This window comes from Tachysurus vachellii, chromosome 15 (assembly GCF_030014155.1).
Source record: "Tachysurus vachellii isolate PV-2020 chromosome 15, HZAU_Pvac_v1, whole genome shotgun sequence".
Taxonomy (NCBI): domain Eukaryota; kingdom Metazoa; phylum Chordata; class Actinopteri; order Siluriformes; family Bagridae; genus Tachysurus; species Tachysurus vachellii.
In genome coordinates, this window is record NC_083474.1 from 13955009 (window position 1) to 13973108 (window position 18100).

The following is an 18100-nucleotide window of genomic DNA, read 5'->3' on the forward strand; positions in this document are numbered from 1 at the left end:
GATAGATAGATAGATAGATAGATAGATAGATAGATAGATAGATAGATAGATAGATAGATAGGAATTTTAAATATATCATATATTCCAATCAGGCAATCATATGGCAGCAGCACACTAAATAAAACTGGTTCAGTTACTGTTCAAATCAACTATCAGTTGATTTCAGGGGAGAAAATAATCTCTCTGACCTTGGCAGTGGTATGGTCTTTAATGCCTGGCACACAGTAGTTTTGCTGGATTTTTCAGCCACAACAGGGTCTAGAATTTACACCGAATGGTGTGAAAGTCTAAAAACATCCAATATGCAACAGTTCTGTGAGTGAAACCCCATGTAGATGAAAAAGGTCCAAAAACAGAAAGGCTACAGTAACGTAAATATCCACTTGACATATCTTAAGGCAAATCGGCAACAGCATAAATTCTCAAGGGGTTCCACTCCTGTCAGCCATAAACACAAATCTGGGGCTACAGGTGGCACAATCTCACCCACTGGACAATTGCAGAAGACTTAGTGACGTTAACTGAAGCTCTTGACCTGAATGATTTTCACCTGGAGCTTTAGCTGACTGGTTCAGGTGGTACATTCCTATTAAAGTGGCCAATAAGTGTAGACTTACCACAGTTACTAGTTACAAGTACCAAGGCTGCCACAGTCAACTATAATAAATATCTGGAAAGGTCCAGCACAAAGACCTTAAACCTTCAAAACATCAAAGTTTGATTTGCAAGAAGTTAACAATGGCTTTAGAATTGGCTTTATTAGTCAGTGCCTTACTCCTATGTGCAAATCATCTAAAGTGACCTACTTTCTAGAAAATCAAAGTCTAAATGCCTCAACCTTTTCCAGTAGCAATTAGGTCCCAAAGGCAGTACTTAAAATAAGCTGGAATAAAACAAGGATACAGTCCAATCAACTTGTAAAAGATGTAAAAATATATTTATTTATTTAAGGCAAGAATAAAGAAAGAAACTGGATCAGTCAAATATTTAGATAAAAACAACCCAGGAGGACCAACACAGATGACTACATCTGTAAATTCCTAGGACAGCTCAATTAAAGACAGACACACATACAGAATCAGCTTTCCAAAGTGGAGGTAAAGTGTGTCACAAATGCAGCAGTCATTTATTACAGACACATTTCTAAAAACATGAAAGGAGAAAGATCTGTCTCCATCCTCCAGACACATCAGACTGGAACTCCTTGGTCTGACTTGTACAACTCAGCACTGAATGCAGATTTCATATATATATATATAATTAAAATGTCTAATAAAGAAGGCGAACAGGAGCTGATGTGTGTCACCTCATTTCGCTAAAAATACCGTTATGATCAATACCTCATTGTATTTTCTAATTTTTCCAAAGTCCAAACATAACTGCATTCTTGGCTGGCCACTACCATATCCAGTGGCAGTCAGTAAACAGAAATACTATGGCCTACTGTGATGTTCCATAATTTTGTACATCAGAACAGATCAGTCCTGTGTTTAAGGAGCAGTTTATGATTTACAGAACCCACTGCAACCTATGAAGGGAATTACCACTAAAATTAAAAAAAAAAAAAAAAGCGCAACATGAAATAAACACCACAACTTTCATGTGTTTTCTTAGTAAAGAAGAGCTGAACAGATCTGTTCTGGCTGGGGGTAAAGCTAAAGTCTGTGCTGGAAAAAAACATTAATCAAACACCTGAAATGAACAAACTAGCCAGATCCCCTGGAACACACCAACCTTCTTTATTACGTTTTATAGTATGTTTTAAAATTCTAGGCTTTTATATGCATAGACATACTTTTAAAAATCAAACTGCACCTTTAAAGGCAACATGACAAAGTCAAATCTCAGTAATAAGAATCAAAGCGTAAGGATCCAGAGGCTTGATTCCAACTGAGGTGTACTGCTATGTTCTCACCGGATCAGTCCAAAATTTCTCATCTACTGTATGATCAAATCTATAGCCAAAGTGACTCAAGTGTTAGTGCAGTCCACTGACCTAATGACAAACAAATACAACCGCTGTGTTATCTTTAACAGTTCTCGGTGACTTTTAGCTGCTCATGGCTCACCTCAAGCTCACTACTAGCAACCCATTAGTCATAGCTGCATTTGGTACCTTCTCTTGTTTCCTCTTTCACACTTGAGTTTGTCAGATTTATTCCTGCTGTGTAACCAGAATCACTGCTGCTGATACTAAAATTCACCTTGTCACCATTTATGCATTCAGAGCACGCCTGTTACACCTGTTCCCTAATGAGACAAGCAAACATACACTGGACTTGTCTGTTACATCTGTTCTTCTCTTAGGCATTAGGATACAGTATGTCACACAGCAGGCATTTACACGTGTGTAATGTATGTTGTGGGTTTGTCTATGTGGTAAATCTAAACTCCATATATATCATTTCCACATTTCCTCGTCACCCCTCTTTAATGTTTTAGTTCAAGAAGTAATGGTAGAGCAGTTCCTGTATTAAGGCACTTAGCTTTCTGAACTGCTGTCCTCATGAAATATTAAGACAAGAAAGAAAACAAGCTGGACCCCTATTTCTCTATAAAGCCAATCCTTCATCGGATTGTCCTAGCAGAAAAAGTTACTCGTCCATAATAAAAACAGCAGCAAGCCACTTCACATGGAGGTTATAGAGCTATTCTAAAGTGATTACACTTTTTTTTTTTTTTACAGTTATATCATCAAACACGCCATTTTAATCCTATAGGATTATATCTAATATATCTAATATATTATTCATTTTGAATAGTGTTTGTATTAGATGAACTCAATCAAAAAGCTCATTTACACTATTTACTCAATGGATTAAACTAAAATAAAAACATAACATGAGATAAAATTCTGTAGATTTCTTGCGTAATTGTGACTTCCACTTTGGTGCTTCTGACATGCAACATCTACATTCTGATACAGACAGATGCACCAAGAAAGTCCTCTAAAATGTGATCATAGAAAATATTAGACATTTCATTATACAGCATGTGGTGCCATGGTTTGTACACAGGAAAATTTGTACACTGAGATTGTACACTCTACTCTAGATGGTGTGTTAGTCAGAAAGGATTTATAAAAGTTGGATGTATTAATGACGGGTAAGATTTTCAGTAGGTTTGCTCTAATTAGTGGTATACCACATTTCATTACACAATAAACGTTGTCATTATTCAGATCAACTAATAGAATTATAAATAGAATTTACAAATTCAAGAATTTGGGTTTTAATAGATCAAAAACAACCAATTGTGCATTCAAACAGCCTTGTAAATATCTCCATAAATCTATTATCTATATCTATTTTCATGCATAAACATTTGAAGTGCACACACACACACACACACACACACACACACACACACACACACACACAGAGCAAGTGATACCTGTCACACTTCATTATAGATCACAGCTATATCCTGCATGCAGTGGTGTTTGCCTACTGACCCAACACGTTTTAACGCTTGTGCACGTTTCTGCACAGAAACACATTTACATAAGCTGCGGCGGTTGGGGGGTAAATGCAGCAGCACCAGGGTATTTATGGGCTTCTTGGGTAGGAGCAGGTGACAGGTAGCTTAACACTACACAGACTGCACAGCATCATGAAGTAAACAAAATGTTCTTACCTTAAATGACGTTCAGCGTCAGTGACAAAATGTTGCACGATCAGTCCACATGTCTGTATGGAGAGATGGAGAGATCGTTCACACACAGCCTCATCATCAGCAGAGAGAGAGAGAGAGAGAGAGAGAGGTGGGGGGTTGGGGGGGAGGTGGGGTGACAAGGAGCGATGGCACAAAAATGGAAGGATGATGCGGAACGGCTTGATGCTGCTTGTTAGAGGTTCGTCTGCCCAGGATTAAGTAAAGCGCGGCAACAGCGCCCCTACATGGCCCTCTGTGGGAGTCTTTATTATTATCATCATCATCATCATCATCATGATTATTACTCTTATTATGATTATTAGTTATTATTGTTTATTATTACAATTATTATTGTTATGCTATTATTATTATACAGAGCATGGCAGTAAATCTCAAACTGAGATCTAAATTACAATAACTGTTACAAGACCAAAAGTATGTCGACACCTATTCCTCATACCCATATGATGATATCCCCCAGACCGTTGCATCAAAGTTTTTAAGACAGCTCTATTGAATGCTTCTGTATGATGTAACATTAAGATTTCCCTTTATTGGAACTAAGAGTCACAAACCTGTATTCCAGAGTGGAAGAACTCAAGTGGCCTGCTCAAAGCAATGACCTGAACCCCAATGAACACCTGTATGAACACTAGAATGCTAACTGCTCTATACGGGTAGATGGTCAGGTACCTTTGGCCAAACACTTGTTTACTGAGGCAGAAACTGGTATTAAAATCCACCATGTTTCCTCAAAACAGAGAATTCTTTTGAGCACATCAGGTGTATAACCAGAAAAGCAGACAAACCCACCAAACAATTAAAGTCTATGAAATAAAACTACAAAATCTAACAAATGGAAAAAAGAAATAGTCAAGAGGACCTGATGGGTATTCAGATAGTGCTCACCAACAGAAGCTCAATTTTATATTGAACTTCATATTTTAAAAAGTGAGGCTTTTTAAATATACTGACCTCTTCTGGTTACATGCTGCATCACACAAAGACCAAAAGAAACTTACTACAATTTGCATGATTCAAATGAAGTCCTTCAAGAGACACAAGGCTTTAACAGCATATTGTAATCAGTATTGCATCAGCCAATTCAATATATTGTGGTAAACTAAACCTGCAGTGTTAGGCTACCAAACATTAGAGTATCCAGAAACCACAGAAAAAGAGTTTAATGTAAAACAAATGCAATTGAAGCAATAAATAAATGGAACTGAAGCAATAACCTTCACTGTAGATGTACATAATTCATCAAAAAAAAACAAAAAAAAAAACACAACCCAAAGAGATTCATGATTTTTTTTTTAAAAGAAGTAAATAATTTATTAGGACAGAATACAATATATACATTATATATATATACAGCTGGTAATTCTATACATTCTGCAAATAATGATGTCAGAAAGACCCATCTGTGTCAAAAAGATCCACGCACATTTTGATAGTGTTCTGCAAAGAACTGTTAAAGGTCTCCCTCAAAGGGGATAGATCATAAATAATTACTCCTAAAAGTGTAAGGGTACTTTTGTAGTATTTTGGGGGGAATTATTATGCAATCTAAAAATGACACACACAAAGTTCCATGTATGAGATATTTAAAAGAGAAAGCATGGTGTGAATAGACAGAAGTAGTAGGTGGCTCAAATAAAGTAGGATGCAGCATAAATAATACATTAATCCACAGACCGTCACATCACAATACAAAAAGATGAAGAAAACACACACACACACACATTATTAGACCATTAGAGGAAAAATATCAAGGCACTGCAATTCTTACCTATTAGTAACCATTTATATTACAGAACAAAACAACCCTATAACCCTATAGAAAGTTTGACCAAAGCACTCAATTAATGCTCATTCTACATTCTCCCGATTTCCAACATCTTTACTGCCTCTTTCTTGATAATGCTAGTTTGTTTTATCCATCCTCCCCCTGTATTTGCACAGAAAAGACTGAATTGCAAAAATGAATCCATTTTCCCTCAGGAAAAGCCATCTGACCTGATGAGAAAAACTTGAACGTTTAAATCTATGGCACAGCAGCTGGAGGTGTAGCGGAGAGACATTCAAAGATAAGGAAGTGCACACAGTCATACTTAAAGCTGATGAGGGAAGAACAAAATATTGCAGTAAAAACCAGAGTGTCCTCTCTGATAGTACAAGCCCAGATACACACCCAGGACAGAGAAACACTCAACACACAGCCTCGGCTCATGAGCAACTTATACATGATTCAGCAATATACATGATACGAAACATTTCATAACTTACTAAAGGAAAACAATTTGGCAACATAATTTAAAACCAAGTAATTTGTCAGACAAAATAGCACCCAGTACTTCTGTATTCATGAGTACTGAAAGAATCTGAGACACACGCACAGCTGGTACTGATCACAGTCAGCAATACTTATCACAGTCAAACTCATGAACATAACCAATAAAGCTCTGATTCTGAAAATGCTCTAGACCTTGGCATCGCAAAACGACAGGTCTGTAACCTTCTGTCTGCGAATAGCCGAGCTGTCCTGTTCATTTCTCTACAAAACAAGACCAGAAGGCATTAGAGCATCCTTAGGAGTCACTGTCCTCTTCCTCCTCCTCGTTTGCATTGACACTATGGGGGAGAAAGGCCTCTTTCTCTGAGGCTGGAGGTCCATTTATTCTACACACTGGTTTGCCTGACACACAGGAGTTGTCATCTTCTGTTATATTACTGGCCAATGTGGCCTCCGTGCTGTTTCTGATCCCGTAAGCAAAGTAAATGAAGAACCCTGGGTTAAAAAAATAAGAGACAAATTATTTTTAGATTGAGGGCACCGAGGGAATGTCAGTTAAAAGTAGAATAATGGGTTTAATACAGAATAATGAGTTGCAGAAGCTGATGGCTCCAGGAGAATCTGCAAACTTTTTCATCAGTACTCTGTGATTGGAACTATCACTGTGTTTGGGTACATTATAGCATTATAATATGGTACTTCATATACTGGTAACTTGATGACTGAAGACTTCAGTGTCTAAGGAGCTAGTTAAGGGGTGAGATTTACCAATTGCCATCCAGATAGCAAAACGAAGCCAGGTGCCTCTGTCCAGCTGCATCATCAAGTAGACATTAATGAACATACTGAGCACAGGCAGGAAAGGGAGCAGAGGAACCTGAAAAGAGCAGACATGCACCACTTACTTACACTTCATATGTTCACCAGCTTGTCATTTCTGTAAAATGTTACCATTGATTTAAAAAAAAAAAAAAAAACACCAACATGTTCATTATAGCTTTTTCTATCATTATTGTCTTGCTTATTTATTAAGCTACTATTCTCAACGGTTTCTTTCAGTTCATTTCTAAAGTTGTCATTACCTTAAAGGATAGCTTGGTTTTACTCTCAGGCTGCCGCCAGATTACCAACGTGAATAGGAGACATACTGCAGCAAGAACTCCCAACATAGCTAGAGACCAGACCTGAAAGGCACCCTGTACTGCTACAATACAGAAAACACACACCAACACACCTGTGGAGACAGACATGCAAATCCATAAGAAAAGTGTGTACAAGTGTTGTATGTGTGTTCTGAATGTAGATAATGTGTAAATGTAAGGAATAAAAAAATGGCTGTGTGTTGTTATAGGAAAATAATCAATCAGAGGATAGATTTCTTTTTTTAGAATGGCATGTTAGACTCTTTCCCTCACTGCATAGGGCAACACAATCTCTCAATCATGGCTACAATACAACAGTTTTCACTTAACATTAGATTCAAGCTCTCTTCAGTATGAGGCTTTATGTGTTTGGCTCAGTGAATAAGAGAGGAGGTCTAAACATGAAACCTACACATCACAATGTTGTACAACATCACAATAATTCAGTTCATCCTAATTACTCACATATACGTATTTAGGAACAAAACAATGAAGGTCAATTTTATATTAAGAATCGTTAGTGAATAAACGATTCAATGAAACCAATCTAATGATCTAAAAAACAAACATTGCCGTCAGTCACGTTGAACGAAATAGAAAATCGTGATCATGATTTAGAAAGATTTATGTAGCCCTGCAAGTTTTAAACAACGCCCTACGTTTGCAAGTTTAAGCCCTGTGGAAAGTGTTTCAGTGTTTGGCTTGTGTTTCTGACCTATTATACTGGTGCAGATGTTGACAGTGAACCCAGACAGCCGTGAGGGGTCTGTGTTTTTAGGGAAAAGCAGGTTCCTGAGCGTGCACTCGTCTTGAGCTTTAGTTAGGTAATTTGAGCTGCTATCACTAATGGAGTCTGGCTCAGTGTCATCTTGAGTCCCCGCGATCTGATATTGCACATTCACACTGGGCTGCTCCGGCTGGTACCTGAGAAGACAAAAGATTTAAACTTTGGGGTATAATTCTGACTGAAAAACTGTTAGGGGGTATTTGCATAGTAAAATTTGCTCTTCAGTTCCTCCAGGAGATTTTTTGTATTTTTTTTTTAATTGTTACAGCAGAAAATGGCTGAAAATGATTTGGCTGAAGCTTTTTAATATTTGCAATGCAACCTGTGAATTTTTCTGCTTTTTTCTCCCATAAATCTACTTGAATTGGTGAAATTGCAAGAACAGATATTTTCTGGAACTACTAAAAGTAGACATGTATGTGATTACTTTGTACAACTTTTTTTTTTCTTTCTATGTTTGATGGTGTGTTGATGACCTCACACAAATCTGGCCAAATCTGAAGAAATTGCAAGCTTCATTGAATATCATGAAGTTTGCTTGATTTTGGGTTTAATTCTGCAATCCCAAATAAATAAAATCAATCCTGAATGGACTGAATTACACCAATCTGAGGTCTCTCCTAGGTAAAGTCTATTCAATATAAAGAAATACCTCAAAACCAAGACACAAGCAGCCACTAGGGTGTACGCCAGCAATGTCCCAATAGACATGAGATCCACCAAATCCTTCAGGTCAAACAGGAAAGCCATCACAGCTACAACAAAGATGAAAATTAAGCTTAACATTCAATCATTTTTTTATTAAAAGGTTACAGATGGTCACATGGAAATAGCAGAAATGTACTGAATTTAAGTAATTATTAATGAGCAGAGATAAGGATTAGCATGTTGTAGGCATTGTGATGGTGTGGTTTGGCTCCACCTTTCTCCTTCACGTAAAAGACTACTGCAAATCAGTGTAAAACTAGATTTGTAAAGTTCGTCACGACAAACTTTGATGTTGGCTTTGATGAAGCAAGTATTCGCAAAGGCCGGTGCGTTATGGAGGCGAGTGGACATAAGGGACAGTTTTACTTTTAGAAGCAAGTGGACAGAAAGATAGGGTGGCAAAACATTTGGAGGCAAGTGGAGACAAGCATGTGATATCATCTGAATACTCTTGAGGAAGTTTCCCTCATTGTTCTGAGTGTTTTGATATGTCACATGTCCATGTTGTGCTAATTTTTGATTTTGCATATTTTGGGGGCGGGGCTGCGGCACAACCGGAAGGCCAGTCGGTACACAAATTTAAAGGTTTGTTCAGAGTATCACCCTAAAGGAGTTGGCTGAGTTTGGTGTAGACAGTTCGAAACCTTGCCGTGTTATAAACCTCCAAAATTTATAATGGGAGTCTATGGGAAAAAAGGCCATTTTGAGACCCGGTACCGGAAGTACCGGAACTCGGATCGCTTAGAAAAGTAATAGCAACAAACTTCAGAGCAGGGTCTACAACATATCCGAATTTAGTGCATGTGGCTCGAAAGCCCTAGGAGGAATTACTCTTGAAAAATATTTGTCTAAGCTTAAATAGGAAAACAGAATGTTGGCTTCTACAAAGCCAACATAATTATATTTTACCATGAATAAATATTTCTGAGCTGATGGTCTTTCTTGGATGAGAATGTTCACATTCACAGGACATAAAGACTCCATGAACGATTTAATGAGTGTGAAGGCAATAGCATATGATTTACATCATTTTCATAGTCAAATGATGGTGGGCAGTGCCAGGCTGAAGACACCTGAGGATGGGAGTGTTCACATATTCTTCTGTGTAGTATTGTGCCATATGTGGTGGGCTTTGTATCTTCATCATCATCAGACTGCTCTTGGTTTCTACATGTCCTTTTATCTATATATATTTATTTAGACGCTTTTATCGATATGAAATTCACTGATGACTGATAAGATCATGTTTGCATAAAGGCACGAGAGGCTGATAACTAGCACAGTCAAATATCACTGACCATCGAGCATTTTCAATTAGATTCAAATGCACTCCATATGCTTACTGTTTCATTCCAATACATCACACAGATGTGCCAAGTTTCTTAGTTTTAGATAGTTGAGGTCTAAAAGGTAGCATAAAATAAGGGAATTTAATCAGGAACACTGACAGGGTTTCAATACTCACTACTATATGTTTCAACACACTCGTTGTAGGACCCATATGACAGATGCTCTACTGTCAAGGGCATTTCCAAAATGTTTATTAACAGACATTTTTTGCAGTAAGTGAACCAAACCTTGCCTGAGTAAGATATTTCTTCACGTCACTGGGCACTTATCACTCCTCACCAACTAGACACTGCTTCTTGTCACACAATGAGGGATTAGTAAAGTTTTATCAAGGTAACCCTTGCATATAGCCGACATTCAGGTTGGTCCTCTTCCCCTTCAAGCTTACCGGACAACAGCCCTGCCACAATGGTGGAGACAATGGGCGTCTTCCTCTCACTGAGGGGAGACAGGTAGGAGAAGAGAAGACCGTCGCACGCCATGGAAAAGATAATGCGTGGCAGGGGAAACATGGAGCCCAGCAAACTGAGGCACAGAATGGATGGAATGGATGAAGAAAAGGGGGAGAAAGGGAGAGAATTGAGGGATTGTATTCATTCATTTGACCCAAATACAAACTGAAACTTGCGCCAGAATGGAGTGTTCTCTTTCCAGAACTAATCTGACTTCATTTACAGGAGCAATGCTGCCAAATTCTGAACAAAAAGTTGCCATGGCAAAGGTAGGATTTTTGTATAACCGTTCAGTGGGGACGTGTGGAAGAAAGTGCGTGCTAAATGACATTTCCAGAAAGATCTGTGAAGGAAACCACTCGATTAGTGGTTTTAATTTCTTTGGGTTAGATCGATTAGTGGTTTTAATTTCTTACCTGCCACAACGCCTGAGGTTAGAGTGGCCATTAAAGGGGTTTTGGATTTGTCGTTGATCTTTGCCAAGAACTTAAAAAGCAGCCCGTCCTCAGCCATGGCCCATATAACTCTGGGCATTGGAAACATGGATCCTAGTAGACTAGTGGAAGGTAAGGGAAAAAGACAGAGCCATGCAAGTAAGTAATGGCACACAATTTGATTCATTAGGCATAGACACCATCAATATTGCTAATATTAAAGAAAACACATTGCGGGAAACGTATTAGCACGATGTAAACAAATTATGCTCACTAGTTCCTACTAACAATTCATTGTTATTCATGTTAGCAGGTTTGTGTGAAGGTTTTCATTAAACACAGGTAAAAGATGTTAGCCTGTTATAAAGACCTGCATTGTGACCGCCATCAAAAAAAACATTTATGGGAGTGGTCTGCTTTTACTCTCAAGTGGGCAATTAAACGTGAAGCTTGTGGAATGAAGAACGGCTGCATTCATTAACGTAAGAGTGCATCTGACAAAGCGTGTTCCTCTGGTGGAGAGGTGCGACACTTTCAGTTTTCATTTTTAATCCTCAGAAAATGCTTTACTGCGGTCAGAGTCACAGCAGGTGAAACGACTGATTTGTTTAAATTCTGGAAAAGAGAACCAACTAAGAAAATAATGTGAGCCGGTACAGACTGGCAGACCAAAGGGGTAGCGGGGAAAATAAATGAAGCAGGCCTGTGCACACTATGAGCTGAAATTCATTAACTTATCTATCATACCTGCAAACTCACAAGAGGTGAAAAAGGTGACAAGGTTCGAAATATACGTAAAATTACGTTAAAATGCAGGACATGCCGTGGATGGGAAAGAAAATTATCAGTTTGATCCAAGAGCGATTTTTTTACTTTGCTTTTACGTGCGTGCGTTGTAGTCTTTCAAAAGTGCCTTATTTGAACGGAGAAGCACAGGTACGCAGAGCATGCACGCGCAGTCAGAGCTGGATGCGTTTATCTATAATGTTAATCGCCGCAAAGACGGCAACCAAAAGCAGTGAAATTTCACTATTCTTATTACCAGAGTTGTCAGATAATATATAATATAAAACTCTTCTTGTTTTAAATTCTCACTGAGGGCTAAGCCCCCCTAAAGCCGCCTAAGCACTACTTCGCCTAATTATTGGATGGAAGTAAGCGGTTTCGGACGCAGCTTAAAGACCCCCCCCCCCCCCCCCAAAAAAAAAAAACCTCTTCGGGTCTACACGATTCACACAAATGACATATTTTGATTAAAAATGGCGAATTTCGCCGAAAAGCGACTAGTTTGCAGGTATGATCTATAATTAAAAACATATTAATGTGGAAGGAAAGAATACAATCAGTCAGCAAAACCTAACTTAAAATCTGTATGCTGTAAGGCTTCATGAGACTAACAGATCATTTACATATAGGACCTCTTCAGATAATCATTTAGAAAAATACTCAACATTGAAAGCTTATTGACTATACAACTAGACCGATTAAACCCCGACATGAGAGCTGCGTTTACCTGGTGGAGAGCGCACAGAGCGATCCGACTGCCACCGCGTACGTAGCACCATCCCAGCCCACGTATTTAAAGGCCACGGGCAGTGGGCTGTTTTTATCTAACATGTAATATGGCATCATTACAGTAAGAGCTGCAGACACGCTGAAATAGGCCACGAAGCAGATGAGCAGTGAGGACACAATGCCAATAGGGATGGCCCTCTGTGGGTTCTTCACCTCCTCTCCTGCAGAAAGAGAACAGCAGGCACATTAAACACACACAGCAAACCTAGAACCAGTGTGGAGACATTTTTAGCCCTGTACAGAGATTTACAACACATTACTACAAATCTGATGTTCATATTAAAAAACGGGTAGTAAGACGGAACAAGCAGAAGATAATTAGTTGTAATCTTTTCTCTCTCATGTTTTACCATCGCTTTTTTTCCCCAAGAAAAACCTGAACAATGTAAAAATCATAATATGCAAAATTCAGTCTCTTACCTGTAGTAGCGATACAATCAAACCCGACAAAAGCATAAAAGCAGGTAGCAGCGCCTGAGAGAACCCCAGTGATGCCAAATGGCATAAAGCCTCCATCTCCCAGACTGTCACGTGAAGGCAATGCTGTTTCACTAGAAAGGATTTTTAAAGAAAGAAAGAAAGAAAGAAAGAAAGATAGAAAAAAAAAAAGTATATTTACCCAGATGATTAACATGTTTAAAAAAACAAAAAAAAAATAAAAAATAGGAGGCGGATCGCTCAGGATCGCCCACGCACGCCAGACTCACTCATGATGAACTTACTTTGCACTCAAACTTCTGTTAAGAATCTCTTCTGGATTCAGGTTCCAGTTTTTGATTGATCCTTTGATCAGCCCCGCGATCACGACGAACAGCAGCACCAGCACGTTGACACAAGTGAACACTTTATTCACCATAGCAGACTCCTTCACTCCAAATGCCAGCAGCCCTGAACACAACACATCCACAAAGCATAAACAAAGCAGGATCTGTGCGTAGTAAGTAAAGATACAAGATCCTATTTGCACTGTATGAATAGCAAGAGTGCAATATTTACACTCATTGCAAGCTCATATTTGCAGTGATATAGTAGGTCAGAAAGATTAAATGTGTGCTTTTTGTCTTTAAAAGCAATTGTTGTACAAAAAAAAAAAAAAAGTTATGCAAAAATATACTATATAACTATACTCTCATTTCTCTGATGATATTTATAGAGAAAAGCATGTTAAAGTTATGGACTGCTGATCAGAAGGTTATGAGTTCAAATCCCAGGTCCACCAGGCTGCACTGCTGAGCCCTCGAGCAAGGCACTTAACCCTCAGCTGTATAAAATGAGATAAAATAATGTATGTCGCTCTGAATAAGGGTGTCAGCCAAAATTCCAGAAATGTAAATATAATTATTTGGAAAGAAATAATATTCTAATATTCATTCATCATTAGAACTAAATCGGTCACAGTCAAATTCTCAAATGAATCTCTGTGGCATATTAAAGAAAAAACTCCATACATGGCATGAATATGCAGCATACACAAGTCACGTGTCATGGTGGATGGACTGATGTAAATAACATCTGTTAACAATTAGTTAAATAATTATTAACTTTATTCATTACTGAATAGGTTTTAAGTTGAGAAAAAAAATGATCAAAATCTAGTTAAACTACTAAATCGATTTCAGAGGTGTGGAGAAATATAGGGAGGTAAAATCATTAAGGAAAATAAGTTTAGAAATACATTTCAGCTGATTTACCAGTCAGGATGAGGATGATGAGCACAGCGAATATGTCTGGGTACTCGGCTAAAACCCCCGGTGCGTTTATGCTCATGTGGTTCCTGCAGAACATCTCGATTTGTTTTCCTATGAGCTCGTCGAATGTAGCGCTCCAGGCTCGAGCTACACTGGATGTCCCTAATAGAGAGATTTCAAGACAAAAACAAATCACTTTGATTTCCAGGAACAATCACGGAACCTAAAACGTCAGATATTAAATATCACAGTCTAGACAAGAGATGAAATCTAGATCCAAATCTAATCTAGAATAATCTATTGCTGCGAAGCTGCTCTGTGTATTTTGTGACAACTTTCAACATGGACTTGACCAAGATAAGGGATAATATTTACCGTTGTACACTGGTTAAATGTTTTTATGAAATTTTATGAAACTGTTCTTCTAATTCCAGTGAAATGGCATTCGTGGGGAAACTACATACAGTACTACAGTCAGTATTACACAAAAAACACAAATTCTATTCCAGATTAGACATTTTTGTTAGATTAGCTGTAGTAACTGTAACTCTGAATAGTTTTACAGACATGATCTTTTGCCTATGTCTCACTTCTGTTTCTCACTCTTACATCTTTTCCCCTTTTTGTACCAGTGTAAGGCGTTACTCGTATTTGTACTTTCTACTTCCCTTAATCATGCTTGTTTTTCTTTTAACCTCAGCATGTATTTGAATCTAACCCTGAGAGATGGCTCTGTCCTTTAAGAATATGGCCATAACTATATTTTGTAAATAAGCCCTATTAAACAAACTTGTTTTCCTCTTTCAGGATAAAGACCTATCTTCATGGATAAACCTAAGATAACCCACCTATGACGTATGACAGGATGAGGTTCCAGCCGGTAATGAAGGCCCACAGTTCTCCCACAGTCACGTAGCTATACAGATATGCAGACCCTGTCCTGGGCACTCGTGCTCCAAACTCAGCATAACACAGACCAGCCATGACCGAGGCCAGAGCAGCAATGAGGAACGAGAGCACAATGGCAGGGCCGGCATTTTCCCGAGCTACAGCGCCTGCCAACACATACACGCCAGCGCCGAGGGTACTGCCCACACCCAGTGCCACCAAGTCAAACGTGTTGAGACATCGTGAAAGGCGTGAATCCTCAGTGCTGCAATCCACCGCTTTCACACGCAGAAGCTTCTTCCCAAAGCTCTGCAGCACAGAGAGAACCATGGCAAAGCTTCACACGCACACACATACACACAGTTCTCCAATGTAGGGTCTATGACCTGTAGGGGAAGAAAGAAGGGGATTTTTTTTTTTTTTTTTTTTTTTTTTTTTTTTTTACAACATACAAAGCAAAAAAAATAACTCACGACTGAAGACACTTTATCTAATCAACATTTTATTAACACAACAATGTAGAATCATGTTAAAGTTAAAAAAAATAATGTGGAAGTTAAAATAGTTAGTTTGTAAAATGCATAATTTTTAACATAGAATCACTATTTATTTAATTCAAGAGAGGATTATTTTTTGTCGTTATCTTCTGTCGTATAAACCCAAAACAAAACAATTCCAGTAACCAGATGACGAGTCAGAAAAATACTCACTGTGCCACAGTCTACAGATCTGAATACATGTCGCACATGCAGACGTTAAATTAAACATCCTTCTTTTTTTAAACTGTATTTACCCTAAAGATGCTATCCAGCTGACAGCACAGTTAGATTTCTAATAATAATAATTACTCTTAAAAAAAAAAAAAAAGTTTAAAAATGCTTGAAAAGATGCTTTCAAGTGTCAAAACAGTCACAATTGTTAATATTAGTGAATGGGTTGTAAATGCAGGCTGATCCCCAAACCATTGTTAAATATGTTAAGAAAATTAATTTCATTTCTTTGGAAATACGCCAAAGGTTTTAATTACATGGAAACTGTTACTGTAAGTCTAATCTTCAGTGTTTCACTTGTATTTGTAGATAACGATGGGCTTAAAAGCTGGAGATGTTAACTAGATTTAACAGCAAGGTTTTTTTTTTTTTTTTTTTTTTTTAACAAAGGCAAAAGCGGCAACACATAATACATGGGCACACCTGCATAGTCAGGCTCATGTGGCATGGTGAAACAGGATCATACTCGCACTGACATTTACACCACACTGTTTAACAAAGCTCCAATGTTTAGAAATGTAAACTCTTTGCGCAATCTAAAAGGGAAACAAAGTGCAGTTCACCTCATATCTTAAAACTGTACTCAAAACCCTAATTAAGAATAAAATCCTAATTAACAATTAAAAAAATAAATAAATAAAAAATCCAAAATTAAGATACAAAACATAATCGACTTACCAACGCCTAAAGCTACGGCACAACCCAGAGCAGATTAAAGGAATCTTTTCACGTCAAAATCATTGACTAACATAAATCAGAAATCATCCACCAAATGAAGGTACACGGCTGATCATAAGCAAGGGGATGTAATTTTCTTCTTTGTACTTCTCAGACACAGCAGATTCCCTTGTGAGCACCAACCCAATCAGGCCCAGAAATAGACCAGAGTGTGGTCACATGGCCAGGTGACTCTAGCAGCTGACTTTGCCAACACCTCCTCATCTGCTTTTTATAATATCCACTGTCTACAATGACATGCTTCATAACAATAGATTAAAGGACTGCACAGTTTTGATAAGCAAAGAGTCCAAAGAACAATTAAGCCTCTCTCACCTTCAATTAAACTGTGATGTTCTTAGATATGAAATTATATGAGCTTAAAACTAACAATGTGAAACTAATTTTCTGTTCTCTGACCCAACTGATATAAATAATAAATAAACAAATTACCCAGAATTGTGCAGTTGTCTCTAAGGTAAATTTCTAAAACGCAATATAATTTTAAAAGTTTGCCTGGCTCTGCGAACGATTATTGGTTGAAATGTTCCTCTCTTAGCCACAATCATTTAAAAATCTTGAAATTCGTGCCAAAAGCAACAGGGGGTACGTAAGTTTTAAATGTATAAAGCTTGGTGAGTGAATGATTTACTGTAGGTTTGCACCCAGTTTATCGGCAAACACTTTTAGCAATCCATTTATTATAGCAACACCAATGTCACACTCCTTATTTTAGCTGCTGAGATTGTTGTACAGTAGAGGAATAAAAAAATAAAGAGGTACAGTAGAGGAATAAAAAAAATAAATAGCACAATGCCATTTCTGATTAGCAAACAGAAAGGAATTTTTCGGTCATGAAACTGCTTGGTATTTCAAGGAGAACCTGCACCAACCAGTCACACCTTTTACTGTCATTTTTTTGTCTCTCTCTTCTACGATGTTATCTAACCACTGATTTAGTTTACAATCAATTGGATTTTCCAACCGTATTCATAAAGATTAGTTGCATATAGAATGCCATTATTAAGGAACAATCAAACGCTTGAGAACAATGATGGGTGATGTCATCGCTGGATCATCTGAAAGTCCTTGTTTACGGGCATCTATCAGTGGCCCATTCAGACGTCAGTAGAAATCCCTATGAAAAACCAGGTGCTGGTGTGAAGCAGGCAGTTGCACAATACACAGCAGAACATTCACTTTTGTCTTTTACATTTTAAGAGTGACAAAAACAGCCTGTGAATCCAACCTTCCATTTATCATTGTTATGTATGCACAGTAACTTTCACAAGTGCTTCTATTTATTACCAAAAAACACCACAACGACCACAACAAATACGTAGGCAGGGTTGAGGCCCAGCCCCTCTGTCCACCAATCACAGAACAGAGGCTCGACAGGAACAAGTGACATACTAGGAATGTCACATTGGAAAGGACATCAGTTTGATATTTATATAACTGTGACTCCTATGCAATGATGTGTAAAATGAACCAAAATAAAAAAGTTATACTGCTAAAAATAAAGTCCAGTGAACTCTTATCTAATTAACAGGATTGTGAGATTGTCTTCTCTAGAACAAACATATTTCTTTTCATTTGTTAAGGAAGAAATATTAATCAGTTGTCCTTAAAACTTCAT

The 18100-nt window shown here is 37.9% G+C and overlaps 2 protein-coding genes across 3 annotated transcripts in view; both read right to left on the reverse strand.

The window, feature by feature from the left end:
* mtus2b (microtubule associated tumor suppressor candidate 2b) overlaps window positions 1-3769 on the reverse strand; it is a 34895-nt gene extending 31126 nt beyond the window's left edge. Inside the window, exon 1 of the mRNA XM_060888424.1 lies at window positions 3637-3769. The gene's annotated coding sequence lies outside the window, so the exon portion shown is untranslated. The remainder of the gene's footprint in view (window positions 1-3636) is intronic.
* A 1208-nt stretch (window positions 3770-4977) lies between these two features.
* slc7a1b (solute carrier family 7 member 1b) overlaps window positions 4978-18100 on the reverse strand; it is a 16142-nt gene continuing 3019 nt past the window's right edge. The window contains exons 1-12 of one of the 2 annotated variants that reach the window (XM_060888244.1): window positions 16423-16562; window positions 14935-15360; window positions 14090-14248; window positions 13121-13286; window positions 12819-12949; window positions 12337-12559; window positions 10806-10945; window positions 8532-8634; window positions 7808-8016; window positions 7033-7184; window positions 6719-6827; window positions 4978-6445 (exon numbers count right to left, since the gene is read on the reverse strand). In XM_060888244.1, coding sequence (XP_060744227.1) covers window positions 6246-6445; window positions 6719-6827; window positions 7033-7184; window positions 7808-8016; window positions 8532-8634; window positions 10806-10945; window positions 12337-12559; window positions 12819-12949; window positions 13121-13286; window positions 14090-14248; window positions 14935-15304 — 1962 coding nt within the window. In that variant the 5' untranslated portion in view covers window positions 15305-15360; window positions 16423-16562 and the 3' untranslated portion in view covers window positions 4978-6245. Of the gene's footprint in view, window positions 6446-6718; window positions 6828-7032; window positions 7185-7807; window positions 8017-8531; window positions 8635-10805; window positions 10946-12336; window positions 12560-12818; window positions 12950-13120; window positions 13287-14089; window positions 14249-14934; window positions 15361-16422; window positions 16563-18100 lie in introns of those variants that run through there. The other variant, XM_060888246.1, reaches the window with a different exon arrangement.